This window comes from Oncorhynchus masou, chromosome 28 (genome assembly GCF_036934945.1).
Source record: "Oncorhynchus masou masou isolate Uvic2021 chromosome 28, UVic_Omas_1.1, whole genome shotgun sequence".
Taxonomy (NCBI): domain Eukaryota; kingdom Metazoa; phylum Chordata; class Actinopteri; order Salmoniformes; family Salmonidae; genus Oncorhynchus; species Oncorhynchus masou.
In genome coordinates this window covers 39,752,625-39,777,175 of record NC_088239.1, presented here as the reverse complement: position 1 = coordinate 39,777,175, position 24,551 = coordinate 39,752,625, and the positions used below count along the sequence as shown (strand labels likewise).

At 41.6% G+C, this 24,551-nt stretch overlaps 1 protein-coding gene across 2 annotated transcripts in view; it reads right to left on the bottom strand.

Annotated features, from left to right (window-relative positions):
• The window catches only part of LOC135517565 (calmodulin-regulated spectrin-associated protein 1-B-like), a 117,702-nt gene that overhangs the window by 78,690 nt on the left and 14,461 nt on the right, over positions 1-24,551 (bottom strand). For both annotated transcript variants that reach the window (XM_064941978.1, XM_064941979.1), the window contains exons 4-6: positions 19,953-20,114; positions 18,390-18,443; positions 1,378-1,519 (exon numbers count right to left, since the gene is read on the bottom strand). In XM_064941978.1, coding sequence (XP_064798050.1) covers positions 1,378-1,519; positions 18,390-18,443; positions 19,953-20,114 — 358 coding nt within the window. The remainder of the gene's footprint in view (positions 1-1,377; positions 1,520-18,389; positions 18,444-19,952; positions 20,115-24,551) is intronic.

Sequence of the window (24,551 nt, the reverse complement as noted above, 5' to 3'; positions counted from 1 at the left end):
CCAATACCGATGTTGGCATTTTTAGCTAATATCGTCCGATTCCAATATGTTCACTGATATATGATTCTATGTTTGGTATCTCATATTTATTTTTGTAAATAGGGAAGTGAAGTATGTTGGAAGCTTGTGGAGCAGAGCTTTGTAAACAAGAAGAAAGTAATGAAGTGATCTACGGAACTTTAGTGAGGTCCAGGCGACCTTCTGATACAGGATGCAGTGGTGAGTATTAAACCTGTCACCTGTGATAAAACGAAGGGCGCTACGGTAGACAGCATACAAAGGTTTAAGAGTAGTGGCTGCTGAATTCTGGTAAATGGTGTCACCAGAGTCAAGAACTGTCAGGAAAGTTGACTGCACAATCTGCTTCCATCTGTTCATGGAGAGGCAAGATCTATTACTAAAAAATAAGCACATTTTAAATTAGCTTTTTAACTATCACATCACAATTTGTTTGTTTTTTAAACGTTAGACCTTTATCAATTCAGACACCCAGATATTTATAGGCGGGAACCAGCTCGATGAGAGAGCCATTCGATTATTTAATATGTAGCCCATCTGAGAGATTTGTCTGTGAATTAGAGAACATATATTTGGTTTTTCCCGCATTAAGTACAAGTTTTAAATCAACAAGGGCTTTCTGTAATGCAACAAAATCCGATTGCAGCTCTAACATAGCTTGGTCAACAGTCGGTGCGGTGGCTTACATAACCGTATCATCTGCGTACAGATGAATATTATGTCAAATGCATTGGAAAGGTCTATAAATAGGGCAGCACAATGTTTTTTATGATCTAGGCAATTTACCACATCACATTAAACAAGCATAGTGGCTGAAACAGTGCTATGTCCAGATCTAAAACCAGAATGGTGCATATTTAGAATAGAGTGAGAAGTTTAAAAAGTTCATCGCTCAGACACTGTTTTGCAATGAAGGTCTACAGTAGCATCAACAGTACTCTTTGAGGTAGCACCATGGTGTAGCCGGAGGACACCCATTTTCCGTCCTCCTTTGGGTGCCCTCTAGCTCAGGGGCGTGTAACTAATTTTTCCCCATGGGACGCATTCGGTCTTCACCGAGGTCCAGAGGGCCGCACTGAAAATAGGCAATACTTCCTTGCTGTCAAAATTTGCACAAAATTGTCCTCTAACCATCCTTTTTTAAATGTTCAATGCTTGGCGCTTTGATGATTCAAGTGAAGAGACTTTATACAGGTCTATTATCTCTACACAGTTTCTTTTCGGTTGTAGTAACTTAAATGTAGATTGAGTTATAATTTTTTTACTCAAACCACCAGCATTGAATCGGTTCGCAGGCCGGATCCGGTATGCTTGACACCTCTGAACTCATGAGTTCAAGGCAGTTAGAAGACAACCTACCCTCTAGCCTCATACATTCAGGGCAGTAGAAGTGCACCACTGACAGCAGAGCGGCGCCATCACACATGTCCTTCATGAGGTCATCCAGCATGGGGAAGTGCTGGAGCTGCCGGCCAGAGAGGTTGTCTCTACGGTATCGCACCTACACACAGAGAAATGGGTCAGAGGTCAGACAGGGGCAAGGACTGGGTCAGCCTGTTTGGGATGAACAGTCCTTCTCACACACACATACACACTCAATCCACTGTAGTGGGTGTCTTCTTGGCAGCCTGCTCCTGCCAGTGACACAGCAGATTAAAATAGCTCTGTTCAGCTCTCTGAGTTTATCCTGGGCCAGAGACAGCTGAGATCACGATCCTCCTCTCTGCACGGACTTAGAAGGTAATTTGAGGAGCTCTGCTTTGTTTGTTTGTTAAGTCATCAGCAGAAGTTGCATGCCAAGAAGAGCACAGCAAGAACAACAAAACTACCACCACACCAACAGCCAGGAATCAGTGACAGAGTAAGTAGCTATCACATTCATTATGTAAGCTACACAGATAACACCGACCCTTACAATAAGCTCTTCTACAAGAGTAGAGATATGCGACCAGTATGGCCTAAAAAGATTTCTAGATTTTTTCCACATTTATGGTCCAATCACAATATACAGTTGAAGTAGGAAGTTCACAAACACTTAGACTGGAGTCATTAAAACTCGTTGTTCCTCCACTCCACAAATTTCTTGTTAACAAACTATAGTTCTGGCAAGTCGGTTAGGACATCTACTGTGTGCTTGACACAAGTCATTTTTCCAAAAATTCTTTCCAGATAGATTATTTCACTTATAATTCACTGTATCACAATCCCAGTGGGTCAGAAGTTACCATACACAAAATTGACTGTGCCTTTAACAGCTTGGAAAATTCCAGAATATGTCGTCATTGGCTTTAGAAGCTTCTGATAGGCTAATTGACATAATTTGAGTCAATTGAATGTTTGAAGGCCTGCCTCTTTGCTTGACATCATGGGAAAATCAAAAGAAATCAGCCAAGACCTCAGAAAAAAACATTGTAGACCTCCACAAGTCTTGTTCATCCTTGGGAGCAATTTCCAAATGCCTGAAGGTACCACGTTCATCTGTACAAAAAATAGTACGCAAGTATAAACACCATGGGACCACACAGTCGTCATACCGCTCAGGAAGGAGACGCATTCTGTCTCCTATAGATGAACGTACTTTGGTGTGAAAAGTGCAAATCAATTCCAGAACAGCAGCAATGGACCTTGTGAAGATGCTGGAGGAAACAGGTACAAAAGTATCTATATCCACAGTAAAAAGAGTTATATATCGACATAACATGAAAGGCTGCTCAGCAAGGAAGAAGCCACTGCTCCAAAACCACCATAAAAAAGCCAGACTACATTTTGCAACTGCACATGGGGACAAAGATAGGACATTTTCCCAAAAAGTACGATGTTCTGATGAAACAAAAATAGAACTGTTTGGCCATAATGCCCATCGTTAAGTTTGGAGGAAAATGGGGAGGCCTGCAAACCGAAGAACACCATCCCAACCGTGAAGCACGGGGGTGGCAGCGTCATGTTGGGGGGGTGCTTTGCTGCAGGAGGGACTGGTGCACTTCAAAGTAGATCTTCACAAAGCATCATGAGGCAAGAAAATTATGTGGATATATTGGAGCAACATCTCAAGACATCAGTCGGGAAGTTAAAGCTTGGCCGCAAATGGAAGCATACTTCCAAAGTTGTGTCAAAATGGCTTAAGGACAACAAAGTCAAGGTATTGGAGTGGCCATCACAAATCCCTGACCTTAATCCCATAGAAAATTTGTGGGCAGAACTGAAAAAGCGTGTGCGAGCAAAGAGGCCTACAAACCTGACTCAGTTACACCAGCTCTGTCAGGAGGATTGGGCCAACATTCACCCAAGTTATTGTGGGAAGCTTGTGGAAGGCTACCCGAAACGTTTGACCCAAGTTAAACAATTTAAAGGCATTGTTACCAAATACTAATTGAGTTTATGTATACTTCTGACCCACTGGTAATGTGATGAAAGAAATAAAAGCTGAAATAAATAATTCTCTCTACTATTCTGACATTTCACATTCTTAAAATAAAGTGGTGATCCTAACTGACCTAAAACAGGGAATTTTTTACTTAGATTAAATGTCAGGAATTGTGAAAAAATGAGTTTAAATGTATTCGGTTAAGGTGTATGTAAACTTCCGAGTTCAACTGTATATCTCAATTATTTTGTTTTGTTTTCTCTACATGAGCTTTGTTGCTAAATTAAAAGGTCAATACACTGCATTTCAAACAGTCAGGAATAATCTAATAAATTCAGGGCTTGTAAAATGACTCCTAAACTAAAAAAGTTGAAAAAACTGAAAAGCTTTTAGGTGTAGCGCTTGCCACCCTCTCGGCTTTCCATCGGCCTGTACTGGAAACTACATCCGCTCCAAGGTGCTTCTCTCCTGGCTATCATACTGGTAACACGGCCTCCTTTGCGTTGCTGTTTTGATCGGCCTTAGCATTTAAATCGCACTGAGAAAGTCACCACTCTCTCTTTGCTGTTGTTATGTTGGCCAGTTTGGCACATTGGTTGTGTTTATTGTGGGTCCTAGTGTTAGGTTCTGAACAAACAGAGTAAAAACTAGAAAAAGCTCAAACCAAGTTCATTCACCCACTGGGTGCAAAGACAGAGATGTTTACACAAGCACATATATTTATACCCTCCTACTAGGCGGAGTCAACTCTTTGCACATCTCGACAGCCAATACCTCTGTTGCTAGTCATGAACTTAATTGGTTCCTCTCACTGGTGCAGTCATGGCCCTGCCTCATGCTAGAACTTTCATGGGCATGGAAGTATATGTGTGTGGGATAGGACTGTTCCTTCTCACTTCATCTGACCTGACCTCGGGCCGAATTTCTCGCTCTTCCCTTATCCACGACTGTCCTACCTTATCAGTGACTGAAACCAGACTGTAGACCTTTGCCTCCCTCTTTAGGAGCCACAAGATTTAACAATACCATGTTTTGATCAAATATAAACTGCACTCCCCCTTCCTCACTCAGTATCTTTCCATACACCTAGTTCTTATCCACTTTCCATTGACCCCAACATAGACATTCATTAGATATGTAAAGTAATCAATAAGTTCTAGTACAGTGTATTCATGAATATGTATATTTCAAGCTAGAACCCAACACTAGTTTGTGATTGGGTTTTGGCTTGCTGCCTATAACAGTGGTGATCCTACAAACTGTGTGATTCAATCTAACTATCTCAATGTGTGGATTGATTGACTTTTAGCTGATTCCTCAACAACCTATTTTATTTGCATGGATTTTAACAGAATTGTTCCAAAATGAGTCTACAACTTTCTGCCACATGGGGAAACTGACTTTTTACAGATTGGCAGCAACCACGTTCAGAGACTATGGTGAATGCTCCATCCCATGTAGGAGCTGCACCCATTTCGCACAGTTCTCTGGATAATATTGGCCAGCCAAATTACCAATGTGGAAACTTGTCAGCTTATTGAGGAATATATGTCTGAGCTGGACGTCCAGGAGCAAATTAAGACATTGAAGAGTAGGTCCCCCTCTAAGACCTTTCCTTTTCTACTCCTCAGCCTGGTCGTTGTGCCACTGCCTCACCACAATATTGCCACTCACTGACTGGCCAAGGGCTGATCTCTCTAGTGAAGTCACCTCTCCCCTCACACCTGCCCTTCCCATCCTACCCCGACCTCCCATCCCAGGAGCCTGGACCCTCTCTTCATATTTCAAGACTGCATTAAGACATTGACTCTGAGACAGACCAAGCCCCGCTCAGATAGAAAGGATGGGAGGTAGTAAGCATTATCATCGTACTGTTGTCTATACTACTAGGGGTGTTGTCAGTTGTAATCTTTAACCCATTCATATGAACTCCACTCTTAGATCTGTTATTGTTAGCGCAAAAGATGAGTTCACTGTGGTCTGCTCACCCAGTGCTTTAAGTTCAAATGTGAATTCCATAAACTTGAACACCCCGTTGGTTTTCAAATCACGTAGAGGGCTTGGGCTGTTGCATGATAGCAATCAAAGCTAATGTATGTCTGTTTCTAACATTCCATCATTGGCTACTCTGAGAGTTCCTCATATTGACATTGGCTGCAACCTCAGGCCCTATGGTGTTAACCTTGGAAAAGCAATTCCAATATTTTTCCTTCCTCTACTACTTTTAGGGATAGACCAAATGGTGCAGTTCTATGCAATCTTATAGTCATTACAACTATATCAATATCAACCATCAGACAGGGCCTGCAACCGCCTATTGAACCTAGCTTGTTTGAGTTGGATTTTAAAATTGTGACTGGATTACATCAAGATCTGGGTTATGCAGAAAAATCTGGATATTCTGGTATTGACTGAATTTTGGATCTCTCGGAACATTCTGGCCTCTGATATTAATATTGAGGTTTATCATCTGTTCAGAGCTAATAAGACAGAGGTGGTGGAGTGGCCATTTCAATAAATAATAACTATTGATATCCATTTCCCTTTACAAAAATCCAAAGTTATTATACTGGGTGACAATCTAAGAAAACATGTGTAATGATCTAAACCTAACCCAGCATGTGACTAAGCCTACACGGCCCAACCCTAGAGATCCTTCAAAATCAACTCTGAGCAATCGGGGGAGAAGGGCCCTGGTCAGGGAGGTGACCAATAACCTGATGGTCACTCTGACAGACATCCAGAGTTCCTCTGTGGAGAAAGGAGGACCTTCCAGAAAAACAACCAACTGTGCAGCACTTCACCCATCTGGCCTTTATGGTAGAATGGCCAGACGGAAGCCACTCCTCAGTAGAAGGCACGACAGTCCACTTGAAGTTTGCTAAAAGGCAACTAAAGGACTCGCAGACTATGAGAAACAAGATTCTCTGGTCTGATGAAACCAAGATTGAACACTTTGGCCTAAATGCCAAGTGTCATGTCTGGAGGAAACTAGGCACCACTCATCACCTGGCCAATACCATCCCTACACAACATCATGTTGTGGGGATGTTTTTCAGCGGCAGGGACTGGGAGACAAGTCAGGATCGAGGGAAAGATTAACAGTACAAAGTACAGAGAGATCCAGAGAACTCAGGACTTCAGACTGGGGTTAAGGTTCACCTTCCAAAAAGACAACGACCCTAAGCACACAGCTAAGACAATGCAGGAGTGGCTTCGGAACAAATCCCTGAATGTCCTTGAGTGGCCCAGCCAGAGCCCGTACTTGAACCCGATCGAACATCTCTGGAGAGACCTGAAAAAAGCTGTGCAGTGACGCTCCCCATCCAACCCGAGAGCTTAAGAGGATCTGCAGAGGTGTATGGGATAAACTCCCCATGTACAGTAGTGCCAAGCTTGTAGCTTGTAGCTTGATAACCAAGAGGACTCGAGGTTGTAATCGCTGCCAAAGGTGCTTCAACAAAGTACTGCGTTTCTCCCATAATACTTTTTTCCATACATTTGCAAAAATGTCTAAAAACCTGTTTTTGGCTTGTCATTATGGGGTATTGTGTTTAGATTGATGAGGGGGAAAAAATTATTTAACTTCTTCGATATAGGGGGCTCTCTTAATTTTTGGATAAAAAAACGTTCCCGTTTTAAACAAGGTATTTTTGTCACGAAAAGATGCTCGACTATGCATATAATTGACAGCTTTGGAAAGAAAACACTGACGTTTCCAAAATTGCAAAGATATTGTCTGTGAGTGCCCCAGAACTAATGCTACAGGTGAAACCAAGATGAAATTCCATACAGGAAATGCCCCAGATTTTGAATGCGCTGTGTTCCAATGTCTCCTTATATGGCTGTGAATGTGCCAGGAATGAGCCTACACTTTCTGTCGTTTCCCCAAGGTGTCTGCAGCATTGTGACGTATTTGTAGGCATATCATTGGAAGATTGACCATAAGAGACTACATTTACCAGGTGTCCGCTTGGTGTCCTCCATTGAAATTATTGCGCAATCTCCAGCTGCGTCCACTTTTCCATTAGGTTCAGAGGAGAAAGGCAACTGCCACGAATTATTTATCATCGAATAGATATGTGAAAAACACCTTAAGGATTGATTCTAAACAACGTTTGCCATGTTTCTGTCGATATTATGGAGTTAATTTGGAAAAAAGTTTGGCGTTGTAATGACTGAATTTTTTTTTCTTCTTAGCCAAACGTGATGAAAAAAACAGAGCGATTTCTCCTACACAAATAATCTTTTTGGAAAAACTGAACATTTGCTATCTAACTGAGAGTCTCCTCATTGAAAACATCCGAAGTTCTTCAAAGGTAAATGATTTTATTTGAATGCTTTTCTTGTTTTTGTGAAAATGTTGCCTGCTGAATGCTAGGCTTAATGCTATGCTAGCTATCAACACTCTTACACAAATGCTTGTGTAGCTATGGTTGAAAAGCATATTTTGAAAATCTTAGATGACAGTGTTGTTAACAAAAGGCTAAGCTTGTGAGCCAATATATTTATTTCATTTAATTTGCGATTTTCATGAATAGTTAACGTTGCGTTATGCTAATGAGCTTGAGGCTATGATTACGCTCCCGGATACGGGATTGCTCGGCGCTAGAGGTTAATGCATTTTAGAATAGAGCTGTAACAACAATATTTTGAAAAAGTGAAGGGTCTGATATATAGAGAGTATCTATTGTGTTTAATGTGTATGTTATATTGTATTATAAAGGGCACAATTGATAAAATGAAGGGTCTGATATATAAACAGTATCTTTTGTGTATGTTCTTTTGTATTATACAGGGCACATTTGGAAAAGTGAAGGGTCTGATATATAAACAGTATCTATTGTGTTTAATGTGTATGTTATAGTATACATATCATCTTTGTAGTTGTAAGTGGTAGGGGCTTGGTGCCTGTGTGCAAGTGGGAAGGTGCACACAGAACAGAAGGAGCGAATGAGACGAGTCCATAAAGACAAACGCTCATATAAATGACAAAATATAAAAACATTGATACTTGCATTAACAGCATTTGGAACATCGCACTGAAACATACTATAAAATTAATTTGATATATTGCCCAGCTCGAGAGTCAAGAGAGTGTGGTGATTATTTTTTTTTTTTTTACCTTTATTTAACTCGGCAAGTCAGTTAAGAACAAATGCATATTTTCAATGATGGCCTAGGAACAGTGGTTTAACTGCCTGTTCAGGGGCAGAACGACAGATTTGTACCTTGTCAGCTCGGGGGTTTTAACTTGCAACCTTCCGGTTACTAATCCAACGCTCTAACCACTAGGCTACCCTGCCGAATGGAGGTTGTATACAAGGGATAGCAGTGTAGCAGGTTAGAGGCGGTGAAAGGGCCGGGTTAATGGGGTGTACGTTACCACGCGAGACAACGCCACTGGTTCCAATAAGCCAGTGCATGCATGAGATCAGGCTGGACAGAATAATATAATAATAACAGAGACACAGAGAGATGATTATGGACTCATGCGGTCCCCAGTCGCACACAAGTACGTATTAAATACACACATTTAACCCCTTATTTTTATCACGAATATTCTCCATTTAGGTGATAACGTCAGAGAAGCCGGTGTTTGGAAGATATATTGGCACGGGTGTTGTTAGGCCCGAGATGAAGTCAAGTTGGCAAAAGGTAGTATTTTTAGGGCTAGCTCTTTCACCAAAGGCTATAGCCTACATGGCTCATACATTATATTTACAAAAGTGTGTACACCCCTTTCAGTGAAGGGAAATATTAATGCTACAGCATACAATGACATTCTAGATGATTCTGTGCTTCAAACTTTGTGGCAAAACTCTGGGGAAGGCCCTTTCCTGTTTCAGCATGACAATGCACCCGTGCACAAAGCGAATTCAATACCGAAATGGTTTGTTGAGATTGGTGTGGAATAACTTGACTGGCCTGCACAGAGCCTTGACCTCATCCCTATCTAACACATTTGGGATGAATTGGAACACCGACTACGAGACAGGCCTAATTTCCAAACATCAGTGCCCGACCTCACTAATGCTCTTGCTGCTGAATGGAAGGAAGTCCCCGCCACAATGTTCCAAAATCTAGTGGAAAGCCTTCCCAGAAGGGTAGAGGCTGTTATAGCAGCAAAGGGGGGACCAACTCCATATTAATGCCTCCGATTTTGGAATTAGATGATCAATGAGCAGGTAGACATATACAGTGGGGATAACAAGTATTTGATACACTGCTGATTTTGCAGGTTTTCCTACTTATAAAGCATGCAGAGGTCTCTAATTGTTATCATAGGTACACTTATACTGTGAGAGACGGAACCTAAAACAAAAATCCAGAAATGTTGCATTTTATTGCATGACATAAGCATTTGATCACCTACCAACCAGTAAGAATTACGGTTCTCACAGACATGTTAGTGTTTCTTTAAGAAGCCCTCCTGTTCTCCACTCATTATCTGTATTAACTGCACCTGTTTGATCTCGTTACCTGTATAAAAGACACTTGTCCACACACTCAATCAAACAGACTCCAACCTCTCCACAATGGCCAAGACCAGGGAGCTGTGTAAGGACATCAGAAATAAAATTGTAGACCTGCACAAGGCTGGGATGGGCTACAGGACAATAGGCAAGCAGCTTGGTGAGAAGGCAACAACTGTTGGCGCAACTATTCAAAAATGGAAGAAGTTCAAGATGACAGTCAATCACCCTAGGTCTGGGGCTCCATGCAAGATCTCACCTCGTGGGGCATCAATGATCATGAGGAAGCTGGGACCACAGTCTCAAAGAAAACCATTAGTAACACACTACGCCGTCATGGATTAAAATCCTGCAGCGCACGCAAGGTCCCCCTGCTCAAGCCAGCGCATGGCCAGGCCTGTCTGAAGTTTGCCAATGACCATCTGGATGATCCAGAGTCATGTGGTCTGATAAGACAAAAATAGAGCTTTTTGGTCTAAACTCCACTCGCCGTGTTTGGAGGAAGAAGGATGAGTACAACCCCAAGAACACCATCCCAACCATGAAGCATGGAGGTGGAAACATCATTCTTTGGGGATGCTTTTCTACAAAGGGCACAGGACGACTGTACCGTATTGAGGGGAGGATGGATGGGGCCATGTATCGCGAGATCTTGGCCAACAACCTCCTTCCCTCAGTAAGAGCATTGAAGATGCGTCGTGGCTGGGTCTTCCAGCATGACAACGACCCGAAACACACAGCCAGGGCAACTGAGGAGTGGCTCCGTAAGAAGCATCTCAAGGTCCTGGAGTTGCCTCACCAGTCTCCAGACCTGAACCCAATTTATTTTTTTTATTTTACCTTTATTTAACCAGGCAAGTCAGTTAAGAACACATTCTTATTTTCAATGACGGCCTGGGAACAATGGGTTAACTGCCTGTTCAGGTGCAGAACGACAGATTTGTACCTTGTCAGCTCGGGGCTTTGAACTCGCAACCTTCCGGTTACTAGTCCAACGTTCTAACCACTCGGCTACCCTGCCCCCCAATCTTTGGATGGAGCTGAAAGTCCGTATTGCCCAACGACAGCCCCGAAACCTGAAGGATCTGGAGAAGGTCTGTATGGAGGAGTGGGCCAAAATCCCTGCTGCAGTGTGTGCAAACCTGGTCAAGAACTACAGGAAACGTATGATCTCTGTATCAAATATTAAGTTCTGCTTTTCTGATGTATCAAATATTATGTAATGCAATAAAATGCAAATTAATTACTTAAAAATCATAGTGATTTTCTGGATTTTTGTTTCAGATTCCATCTCTCAAAGTTGAAGTGTACCTATTATAAAAAAAATTAGACCTCTACATGCTTTGTAAATAGGAAAACCTGCAAAATCGTCAGTCTATCAAATACTTGTTTTCCCCACTGTACATTCGATCATGTAGTGTATTATAACACAGGTGTGCCATTTTAGCAATGAGCATGCTCCTGTAGCTTAACGGAAGTAGTAGCATTGTGGTAAAGTTAAAGATGAATGAAGGATTTGTTTAGGCTACCCCAATGGGTTAATCATTAGCTAGTATAATGACACTCAATCCATAACAATACCACTGGGAAAAAACACCTTAAAGTCAAATATACAGCACGGTTACTGTATAAAACATGTGGTCAACTCTCCATGCAGGGAGCTAGGCCACTGGCTGTGCAGGCTTTTGATCCAGCCCTGCTCAAACACACCTGAGTCAGCTTAACAATGTCCTGTTGAGCAGTTGATTTGTAGAATCTGGTGTGTTAGAGTAGGGCTGGAACAAAACCCTCCACACCCAGTAGCTCACCTTGTGGTACTATGCTATAACATTAGAACATTAGACAAAAAGTCTAATAAAATCAGGTATCAAATGGCAAAGCTTTGAAGCAAGATAGCTAAGTAGAAGGGTTCTAGACTGACTTTTTTCAGTGCCAGGTAAGACATGTTTGAAGTTAGGTATTTCATCTAATACCTTCATTTTTAATGAACCTTTATTTAACTAGGCAGGCAAGTCAGTTAAGAACAAATTCTTATTTACAATGACGGCCTTCTCCAGCCAAACCCAGAATGGCCAATTGTGCACCGCCCTATGGGACTCACTGCCGGATGTGATACCGCCTGGATTCGAACCAGGTACTATAGTGACGCCTCTTGCACTGAGATGCAGTGTCTTTGACCGCTGCGCCACTCGGGATCACTTTGATGCATAACATGTCAAAATACGATCTAGGATCCAGAAAAATCTGATATATTTTTGGCTGTATCGAAATGAATTTACCTGCATGTTTTTTGTGCATATTGGCCTTGGCTATACATATATGCTACATAATTTGCCAACTGAGGAAGTGGAACTCAAAACACATTAACTAGATAGCTAACTCTAAATAAGACATTGTTGCTAGATAGCCATGCAATTGATCCAACAGTAAATGTAATATCCTACAAAAACGTTCCATTTGTAGGCCATATTTAAGCCACTATGTATTTACCGCATATGGGGAGCTCCGCTTCATTCTGCTGGCATAGAGTGTGCAGCCGCTAGTGGGCGCTATGGATCATCTGTGCTTGATGTGTACAGCCAATACACTTGTGCATAAAACATTCTCCATTCAGGCTGTAAAGGCTTTCCTCCTCAACCAGATTGAATGGCTAGAAGGTAGAGAAAACAGGGAAAATAGGCATACAGAAGTGTATTACAGATTGTGCACATCAAGCCCATATGATAGTGGAGATCCATAGCGCCCACTAGCGACTGCCCAGGCTACCGCTGGGGCATCGTCTCAATTACAGTTGAAGACGGAAGTTCACATACACCTTAGTTCACATGCACATTTAAACTCAGTTTTTCACAATTCCTGACATTTAATCCAAGTAAAAAGTCCCTGTTTTCGGTCAGTTTGTATCACCACTTCATTTTAAGAATGTGAAATGTCAGAATAATAGTAGAGAGAATGATTTCTAACAGCTTTATTTCTTTCATCACATTCCCAGTGGGTCAGAAGTTTACATACACTCAATTAGGATTTGGTAGCATTGCTTTTCAATTGTTTAACTTCGGTCAAACATTTCGGGTAGAATCCACAAGCTTCCCACAATAAATTGGATGAATTTTGTCAGAGCTGATGTAACTGAGTCAGGTTTGTAGGCCTCATTGCTCGCACACGCCTTTTCAGTTCTGCCCACACATTTTCTATAGGATTGAGGTCAGGGCTTTGTGATGGCCACTCCATGACCTTGACTTTGTTGTCCTTAAGCCATTTTCCACAACTTTGGAAGTATGCTTGGGGTCATTGTCCATTTGGAAGACCCATTTGCCACCAAGCTATAACTTCCTGATTGATGTCTTGAGATGTTGCTTCAATATATACACATAATTTTCCTCCCTCATGATGCCATCTATTTTGTGAAGTGCACCAGTCCCTCCTGCAGCAAAGCACCACCACAACATGATGCTGCCACCCCTGTGCTTCATCGTTTGGATGGTGTTCTTCGGCTTGCAAGCCTCCCCCTTTTTCCTCCAAACATAAGGATGGTCATTATGTTAAAACAGTTTAATTTTTGTTTCATCAGACCAGAGGACATTTCTCCAAAAAGAACGAAGTTTGTCCCCATGTGCAGTTGCAAACAGTGGTCTTGATTTTTTATGGCGATTTTGGAGCACTAGCTTCTTCCTTGCTGAGCGGCCTTTCAGGTTATGTTGATATAGGACTCATTTTACTGTGGATATAGATACTTTTGTACCTGTTTCCTCCAGCATCTTCACAAGGTCCATTGCTGTTGTTCTGGGATTGATTTGCACTTTTCGCACCAAAGTACGTTCATCTCTAGGAGACAGAACGGGTCTCCTTCCTGAGCGGTATGACGGCGTGTGGTCCCATGGTGTTTATACTTGTGTACTATTGTTTGTACAGATGAACGTGGTGGTACCTTCAGGCGTTTGTAAATAGCTCCCAAGGATGAACCAGACTTGTGGAGGTCAACCATTTTTTTCTGACGTCTTTCCTGATTTCTTTTGATTTTTCCATGATGTCAAGCAAAGAGGCACTGAGTTGGAAGGTAGGCCTTGAAATACATCCACAGGTACACCTCCAATTGACTAAAATGATGTCAACTAGCCTATCAGAAGCCTCTAAAGCCCAGACAACAAATAATGGTTTAAGCAAGAACGTTGTGTAGCCTAACTACCAACATTACCAACGTAAGCAAAATTGCTTCGGTAAGAGGGCAATGTAGGTTTTGGTAATTTTTGGTTTATCGTTCCACCTCTAGTTAGTGTTGTCTATCAAATTTTATACAACTGGTGGGTCTAATCCTGAATGATGATTGGCTAAAAGCACATTCCAGACGGTGTCTATTCCACAAGTTACCACCAGCTAAATCTGATGTTGTTAAAATGCCTATTTACTCTGTTCTATCTGACTGTGCAATACACCGTCTCATCAGCCCAGGCAGGGAATGTATAAACTTGATATCCACTATAAAAAGCATCTCGACATCTCACATTTCTTTGAGACTAATATTTAGTTTTCAACAGCGATTTGTATAAACCTTGATTATTGAGTTTCAGCTGTCAGAGAAAAGCATTTAAAACAAAATGTCAAAATGTTTGGACCCATATTTCATGAGCTGAAATAAAAGATCAGACATTTTCCTTATGCACAAAAAGCTTATTTATTTACAATTTTGTGCACAAATGCGTTTACATCCCTGTGAGTGGGCATTTCTCCTTTGTCAAGATAATCCATCCACCTGACAGGTGTGGCATATCAAGAAGTTTATTAAACGGCACGATCATTACATACATTACACATTACCTTGTGTTGGGGACAATAAAAGGCCACTCTAAAATGTGCAGTTTTGTCACACAACACAATGCCACAGATGTCTCAATTATTGATGGAGCGTGCAAATAATCCTCCAATGTCGTTTTAGAGAATTTTCTAGTGCATCCATCCGGCCTCGCAATTGCAGACCTCGTGTAATTCCGCCAGCCAAGGACCTCCACATCTGGCTTCCTCACCTGCGGGATCGTCTAAGACCAGCCACCCAGACAGCTGATGAAACTGTGGGTTTGCAGAAGCAAATAATTTCTGCACAAACTGTCAGAAACCGTCTCAGAGAAGCTCATCTGCGTGCTCTTCGTCCTTACCAAGGTCTCAACCTGACTGTAGTTCGACGTTGTAACCGACTACAGTGTGCAAATGATCACCTTCGATGGCCACTGGCACGCTGGAGAAGTGTGCTCTTCACGGATGAATCCCAGTTTCAACTGAACTGGGCAGATGTGGATGAACAGTTTGTTCACAACGTTGACATCAGCAGAGTGCCCCCCATGGTGGCAGTGGGGTTATGTTATGGGCAGGCATATGATATGGACAATGAACAATTGCATTTTATCAATGGCAATTTCAATGCACAGAGATATCATGATGAGATCCTGAAGCCCGTTGTGGTGCCATTCATCCGCCACCATCATCTCATGTTTCAGTATGAAACCCATATCGCAAGGATCTATACACAATTCCTGGAAGCTGAAAATGTCCCAGTTCTTCCATAGCCTGCATACTGCATATGTCACCTATTGCACATGTTTGGGAATGTTCTGGATCGACGTGTAAGACTGCATCGATCCATTGATTTCCTTATATGAACTGTAACTCTTGGAGATGTTGCGTTTATATTTGTGTTCAGTGTAAGTGTGAAGATAATGTGTCTTGAGTATAATTTCAAATGTTGAGACAAGAAGAAGGGGAGGGCTGCATGGCAAAGATATAGGCAAGTCCCTCTCCAGAATGGCTCAGCTGTCTCCTGCCAATTCTTGCACATTAATTTACCATTCTCAATGGAAACACTGCTTACAGAGTTCACAACCTGCTACACTAGTGAGAAATAACCATAATTTATATGTCCATTTTTTTCATTGTCTTTTGTTTGGAATGCTCCATGTGAGCAATGGGCATGTGTCTGGCTTCTCTGTCCTGATAATGTTGACGGAGCGCGCGTGCCTGAGCATGCATAGAAGTACCTGGCCTGCTGCACGGAAATGTAGGAAAGTGTTTTTTTAACATCCATTGCGAATGATTTATTAAAACTATTTTTCCTCACAGTAAGCCCCCCAAAGCCAATTCCTCCTTCGGCCGCCTTTCCTTCCAGTTCTCTGCTGCCAATGACTGGAACAAACTGCAAAAATCCCTGAAGCTGGAGACTCACATCTCCCTTACTAGCTTTAACTACCAGCTGTCAGAGCAGCTCACAGATCACTGCACCTGTACATAGCCCACTTTTAAATATCCCATCCAACTACCTCATCACCATATTGTTATTCATTTTATTTATTTTTCTCCTTTGCACCCCAGTACCACTATTTGCACACTCATCTTCTGCACATCTATCACCCCAGTGTTTAATTTGCCCTACTGTAATAATTTTGCCACTATGGCCTATTTATTGCCTCACCCCCCTTATCCTACCTTATTTGCACACACTGTATATAGACTTTCTCTATTGTATTATTGACTGTATGTTTGTTTATTCCATGTGTAACTCTGTGTTGTTGTTTGTGTCACACTGCTTTGCTTTATCTTGGCCAGGTCGCAGTTATAAATGAGAACTTGTTCTAGCCTACCTGGTTAAATAATGGTGAAATAAAATGTTAAAAATAAAAAACTATTTTAAAAATCTTTCCAACAATCTCCCTTCGATAATCACCAATCTTGAAGGAGAAACTATAGGCCTACTGCTGCATTGGCCTATAGGCTATGAGTTCCATGCACTCATTTCTTTAGCCGGCAATTGATCACGGTGTATCAATGTGTCCATATGGCTGAGGCTGGTGCTCTCACATTGGTTTAATTTTAACTTTTAGATTTGTATGATTTCAATTCCCATTTTTATGATTAACCATGTGACAATGATTTTGAGAAATGAAAACGTTATGATTTAAATGAAACTGTTCCACGAAAATGCGCATTTGAAAATCATAACTGGCATGTAGAAATGGTAGGATAAATTGTAAGCTTCTCCAAACTTGAAACTCACGCGCCGCCTATGAAGTGTTATTTTAATTGCCTCCGCGTTTCCATGGTCGGATTTTGCCTATAGGCTACTTTGAAGCAAGGTAAGACATAACTTATAATATGAAATAATATATTCAGATTTTAAACAATTAAGTATGTTTTCAAAATGCATACTGCCTCCAGCTCACATTGTAAAGTAGTGTGTGAAGTGCTGACACTTGAATGGGAGTCGCACTTAAATGACTAGTTGAGAAATAAAAATAGTAGCTATTTTTAGTCGTGCACCGAAAATGTTTTAAACACGGGATTGTATTAAGAAATGTTGTGCAATGATTGGTCTTGCAAAAGCACATGTTTTACTCCAGCAACAACCAGTAGAGGAATAGGCTCTGTATGCTGTGTGTGATAGTTGTGTTGGTAAATAAGATACATGTTCACTAACAAAAATACACACAGGCTAATTTCATTCCACTCAATTATGCAAATTAACTTATAGACCGATAAGCATGATGGTCAAAGGCATTTACATTGACTGGTATTTCCATCAATGAAGAAAAAGCAATATTTAGCATTTGCAATGGGATTTTATTTCTCCTGGTCATTTTGGCCAACAAAAGTTTTATTTATCGGCTTCTTATATAATCGTTTGGGCCAAAAGCCGCAATTGGCAGCTAATGAAAACTTGAGACACACACAATAGCAGAAGCTGTAGTCATTTCCACTTACAGGTACAAGCTTCCAGTAACATTTGGAGGGAGACTAAGTATTCAAGAGACAGGGGGTGAGGAGTTTAGGGAGACAAACAGGAAGAGCAACAGACAGTTCAAAGGTCAGATGCAGTGACAGGAAGAGATCAGGTCCACACTTCATGGTTAGACTATGGGTCGCATCTCAAAATAATACTATTAGCCTGTATAGTGAACTACTTTTATTGGCTAAGGTCTAAGGTAGTGCACTATATTGGGAGAATAGGGTCTCTAAGAAGGTTCAAATCAAACATTTAGAGTTGATCGTAACAGGCCAATACAGGGACCAGAAAAATACAGGCTGACATGGAAATGCTCATGTTAATTATAACGTCAACCTAAAATGTAGTGTTTCACCCAGGTTTTTTTTTTGGCGGGGTGCTGTAACTAGAGGCCCCAGAAACAGTATCCAGGGCTGCTGACATCAACATTTCCTGTTACAAACAATTAAAGGCACACATTGTTTTAGGGAGAGGGTAGAGGTAGGTAGGGAGCCCGTCTGCGCCTTAGCAATGGTAGGTGAACACTGAGGGATGGTAATAAGAAATTGAAGAGAGAGAAAGTGAGGGTGAGTGAAAATGAAAGAAAACGTGAGAAAAAAATGAAAGAAATACAGATACAGTGCCAAAATAGCCCTTTAAATTGAATTGAAAGAACGTGAGAGATGGCTCATGAGAGACAGCGAGAGACAGCGAGAGAAAGACAGTGAGAGTGAAAAAGACAGCGAGAGTGAGCGTGCGAGACAGCGAGAGGAAAACGCAAGAATACCTTTTGGTGGCTGGGGGTCTCTTTCTCTGTGATCTCCTTCATCTTCATATTCACCTGGTGGACAGACAAGGGTCAGTACACTACACACATAGTCCCGCTTTCTCACACTCACACAATAGCAGGCTTTTGTCCGATAAAATAATAGAAAACCTGAAACATAAAATTGCCGCCAGCCAACAGTCTGGGAGAAGAAATTCCTGTTGCATAATAATGCTTTTTAGCCTATTCATTTTGGAAATGTAAATACATTTGACTGGTCATGCTTAGCGGTTCATTTTCTTAATTTAGTGGAATTAAATTGGCGCGTGTACAGTATATTCGTCATGCTCTTATTTATCACACGCGTACAGCATACAGATACAGAGCCTTTGAGTGGAAAATCTGTCAAGACAGCACAAAATTGTGGTGCTTTCAAGACAACTGGGAACTGAAAAATATGAGGTCAAATCATGACATCAGTAATCTTCAGGTCGGGGGTCTAGAAAGAGTTAGAATTCTGAGTTGGATGACCAGTTGACTTGAACGCACTGAAATCAGAGACTTGCGAGTTCCCAGTTGTTTTAAAAGTGGCATCAAACGGAAACGGAAGGCAGGCTTCATTAGCGCGTCATCAGTGCGTCACATACCACTGCAGTCGTTCTGCCCCTGAGCAAGGCAGTTAACCCACTGTTCCACGTGCACCGAAGACGTGGATGTCGATTATGGCAGCCCCCCGCACCTCTCTGATTCAGAAGGGTTGGGTTAAATGCATTCAGTTGTACAATTGACTAGGTATCCCCCTTTCCCAATGAGCTGGAGGCAGTATGCATTTAGAAAACATATACTTAATTGTTTGAAAGCTTTAACGTTGAACGTTTTAATGTCTTACCATGCTTCAAAGTAGCCCATTAGAAATTTAGAAAGAGAGGAGATCTAACAAATATTTTCATCTCGGTCACATGAAACAGTTCTCATGTGCAGTGTCCTTTTGATAAGTGTTTTCCTGCAAATTGCACTTTGGAACAAACATTTGCACGCAGCCTACTGCCTTTAGCATATTAATGCGCTTACAATGTGAAGAAATAAGTTTATAAATATTTTAAGCTAAACATTCTGATCTTTTGCATCAGACTCATTGTTTTTCAAAGTATTTTTTTTTAAAGAACATGTAAACTATTGTAGGCTACTGGTTATATGAATTTGGGATCTATCGTCCCACAACTGTCCCCGAGTCTGTTTGGAATAGGCTATTTATTTCTCGACAAACTTTTCTACTATAGTAGAATGACATAGGCTAGTGATTTTGCCGTTCGTTACTTGTCGTGTTGGCTGAGGAAAAGTAAAAAAGTAGTTATCAGAATTCAGTAAGAAGGACCGCACATCGTTGCATCCTCGACTTGCATGTTCAATTAATATGAATGACCATATTCTAAATGTAATTTCTGTCATTCTGAGCACCGCGGGTGGACGCCGTGAACAGGTTACGCACCCAATTCATATGGATCCTGTAAATGTCTTAAATGTCCGATAAATTAAAATGTTGCCGGTCAAATGTCCAGAAACCATGACGCACGCACGGCTCACCTTGTTGATCCAGAAGACCATGGCGTCTTCCAGGTCAAAGGGCAGCTCCTTGGAGGCGCTGAAGGTGGAGAAGCGTTTGACGCAGCCTACCACCTGCTCTATGCTGATCATCTCCACTGTGTAGGCCATCATCAGGGAATCAATTAATGTTATGTGGGAACTCTGTACACACAGGGGAGAAACAATATATGTTTAGCATGTTTGCTCCTACCCTACTCGATTGATCGTTTAAGGTAGTGGTTCCCACGCTTTTTATAGTCCCGTACTCTTCAAACATTCAACCTCCAGCTGCGTACCCCCTCCAGAAACAGGGTGAGCAAATGTTGGTTTTTGCCATCATTGTAAGTCTGCCACATACATTTATTAAACACAATAATTAGTTTGTCACACCCCAGCTCGTGGGAAGTGACAAAGAGCTCTTACAGGACAAGGGCACAAATAATAATAATCAATAATTTAGCTCTTTATTTAACCATCTTGCATATAAAACCTTATTTGTTCATTGAAAATTGTACTGTAATTTTATATATAATATACAAAAGTACTGTACCAGTCGAAAGTTTGGACACCTACTCCTTCCAGGTTATTTTTTTACATGTTTTACTATTTTCTACATTGTAGAATAATAGTGAAGACAACAAAACTATGACATTTTTATTTTATTTTTTTATTTCACCTTTATTTAACCAGGTAGGCAAGTTGAGAACAAGTTCTCATTTACAATTGCGACCTGGCCAAGATAAAGCAAAGCAGTTCGACACATACAACGACACAGAGTTACACATGGAGCAAAACAAACATACAGTCAATAATACAGTATAAACAAGTCTATATATACGATGTGAGCAAATGAGGTGAGATAAGGGAGGTAAAGGCAAAAAAAGGCCATGGTGGCAAAGTAAATACAATATGGAATGGTAGATTTGCAGTGGAAGAATGTGCAAAGTAGAAATAAAAATAATGGGGTGCAAAGGAGCAAAATTAATTAATTAATTATATACAGGGGAAGAGGGAGTTGTTTGGGCTAAATTATAGGTGGGCTATGTAATATGTGTGCTATGACAGTTGGTGCTTAAAGCTAGTGAGGGAGATAAGTGTTTCCAGTTTCAGAGATTTTTGTAGTTTGTTCCAGTCATTGGCAGCAGAGAACCTCAAGGAGAGGCGGCCAAAGAAAGAATTGGTTTTGGGGGTGACTAGAGAGATATACCTGCTGGAGCGTGTGCTACAGGTGGGAGATGCTATGGTGACCAGCGAGCTGAGATAAGGGGGGACTTTACCTAGCAGGGTCTTGTAGATGACATGGAACCAGTGGGTTTGGTGACGAGTATGAAGCGAGGGCCGGCCAACGAGTGTACAGGTCGCCATGGTGGGTAGTATATGGGACTGGTGACAAAACGGATTGCACGGTGATAGACTGCATCCAATTTGTTGAGTAGGGTATTGGAGGCTATTTTGTAAATGACATCGCCAAAGTCGAGGATTGGTAGGATGGTCAGTTTTACAAGGGTATGTTTGGCAGCATGAGTGAAGGATGCTTTGTTGCGAAATAGAAAGCCAATTCTAGATTTTAACTTTGGATTGGAGATGTTTGATATGGGTCTGGAAGGAGAGTTTACAGTCTAACCAGACACCTAAGTATTTGTAGTTGTCCACGTATTCTAATTCAGAACCATCCAGAGTAGTGATGTTGGACAAGCGGGCAGGTGCAGATAGCGATCGGTTGAAGATTTAAGAGCAATTGGAGGCCATGGAATGAGTTGTATGGCATTGAAGCTTGCCTGGAGGGTTGTTAACCTGTTAAATCTATGGGGGCGCTATTTCATTTTTGGATAAAAAGACGTGCCCGTTTTAAGCGCAATATTTTGTCACAAAAAGATGCTCGACTATGCATATAATTGATAGCTTTGGAAAGAAAACACTGACGTTTTCCAGAACTGCAAAGATATTGTCTGTGAGTGCCCCAGAAGAAAAGCTACAGGCAAAACCAAGATGAAACTGCAACCAGGAAATGAGCAGGATTTTTGAGGCTCTGTTTTTCATTGTCTCCTTACATGGCTGTGAATGCGACAGGAATGAGCCTGCCCTATCTATCGTTTCCCCAAGGTGTCTGCAGCATTGTGACGTATTTGTAGGCATATCATTGGAAGATTGACCATAAGAGACTACATTTGCCAGGTGTCCGCCCGGTGTCCTCCATCGAAATTGGTGCGTCATCTTCAACTGCACGTCTTTTTCCAAGCGATTCACCGGAGAAAGGAGACTACCACGAACAATATATCAATGAAGAGATGTGAAAAACACATTGAGGATTGATTCTAAACAGCGTTTGCCGTGTTTCAGTCGATATTATGGAGTTAATTTGAAAAACAGTTTGCCGTTTTGATGACTGAATTTTCATTTTTTTTTGGTACAAAACGGAGCGATTTCTCCTACACAAAGAATCTTTCAGGAAAAACTGAACATTTGCTATGTAACTGAGAGTCTCCTCATTGAAAACATCCGAAGTTCTTCAAAGGTAAATTATTTTATTTGAATCCTTACATGGTTTTTGTGCAAATGTTGCCCGCTAAATGCTACGCTAAATGCTACGCTAGCTATCACAAATGCTTGTTTTGCTATGGTTCAAAAGCATATTTTGAAAATCTGAGATGACAGTGTTGTTAAGAAAAGGCTAAGCTTGAGAGCTAGCACATTCATTTCATTTCATTTGTGATTTTCATAAATAGTTAACGTTAAGTTATGCTAATGAGCTTGAGGCTATAACTGGATACAGGTTTTTTTCATAGCCAAACGAACAAAATGGAGCGATTTGTCCTTCACAAATAATTTTTTTTTTAAACTGAACATTTGCTATCTAACTGAGAGTCTCCTCGAAAACATCTGAAGTTCTTCAAAGGTAAATGATTTTATTTGAATGATTTTCTTGTTTTTGTGAAAATGTTACTGGCTGAATTCTAGGCTTATAGCTATGCTAGCTATCAACACTCTTACACAAATGCTTGTTTAGCTATGGTTGAAAAGCATATTTTGAAAATCTGAGATGACAGTGTTGTTAACAAAAGTCTAAGCTTGAGAGCAAATATATTTATTTCATTTCATTTGCGATTTTCATGAATAGTTAACGTTGCGTTATGCTAATGAGCTTGAGGCTATAAATAGAATCCCGGATCCGGGATTGCTCGACGCACGAAGTTAACACAGTGTCCAAAGAAGGGCCAGAAGTATACAGAATGGTGCCGTCTGCGTAGAGGTGGATCAGAGACTCACCAGCAGCAAGAGCGACCTCATTGATGTATACAGAGAAGAGAGTCGGTCCAAGAATTGAACCCTGCGGCACCCCCATAGAGACTGCCAGAGGTCCGGACAGCAGACCCTCTGATTTGACACACTGACCTCTATCAGAGAAGTAGTTGGTGAACCAGGCGAGGCAATCATTTGAGAAACCAAGGCTGTCGAGTCTGCTGATGAGGATGTGGTGATTGACAGACGAAAGCCTTGGCCAGATCAATGAATACAGCTGCACAGTAATGTTTATCATCGATGGCGGTTAAGATATCGTTTAGGACCTTGAGCGTGGCTGAGGTGCACCCATGACCAGCTCTGAAACCAGATTGCATAGCAGAGAAGGTATGGTGAGATTCGAAATGGTCGGTAATCTGTTTGTTGACTTGGCTTCAGAAGACCTTAGAAAGGCATGGTAGGATAGATATAGGTCTGTAGCAGTTTGGGTCAAGAGTGTCCCCCCCTTTGAAGAGGGGGATGACCGCAGCTGCTTTCCATTCTTTGGGAATCTCAGACGACACGAAAGAGAGGTTGAACAGGCTAGTAATAGGGGTGGCAACAATTTCGGCAGTTAATTTTAGAAAGAAAGGGTCCAGATTGTCTAGCCCGGCTGATTTGTAGGGGTCCAGATTTTGCAGCTCTTTCAGAACGGATTTGGGAGGAGAAATGGGGAAGGCTTGGGCGAGTTGCTGTGGGGGGGTGCAGTGCTGTTGACCGGGGTAGGAGTAGCCAGATGGAAAGCATGGCCAGCCGTAGAAAAATGCTTATTGAAATTCTCAATTATGGTGGATTTATCAGTGGTGACAGTGTATCCTATCTTCAGTGCAGTGGGCAGCTGGGAGGAGGTGTTCTTATTCTCCATGGACTTTACAGTGTCCCAGAACTTTGAGTTAGTGTTGCAGGAAGCAAATTTCTGCTTGAAAAAACTAGCCTTGGCTTTTCTAACTGCCTGTATATAATGGTTTCTAGCTTCCCTGAACAGCTGCATATCACGGGGGCTGTTCAATGCTAATGCAGAACGCCATAGGATGTTTTTGTGTTGGTTAAGGGCAGTCAGGTCTGGGGAGAACCAAGGGCTATATCTGTTCCTGGTTCTAAATTTCTTGAATGGGGCATGTTTATTTAAGATGGTTTGGAAGGCATTTAAAAAAAATATCCAGGCATCCTCTACTGACGGGATGAGATCAATATCCTTCCAGGATACCCCGGCCAGGTCGATTAGAAAGGCCTGCTCGCTGAAGTGTTTCAGGGAGCGTTTGACAGTGATGAGTGGAGGTCGTTTGACCGCTGACCCATTACGGATGCAGGCAATGAGGC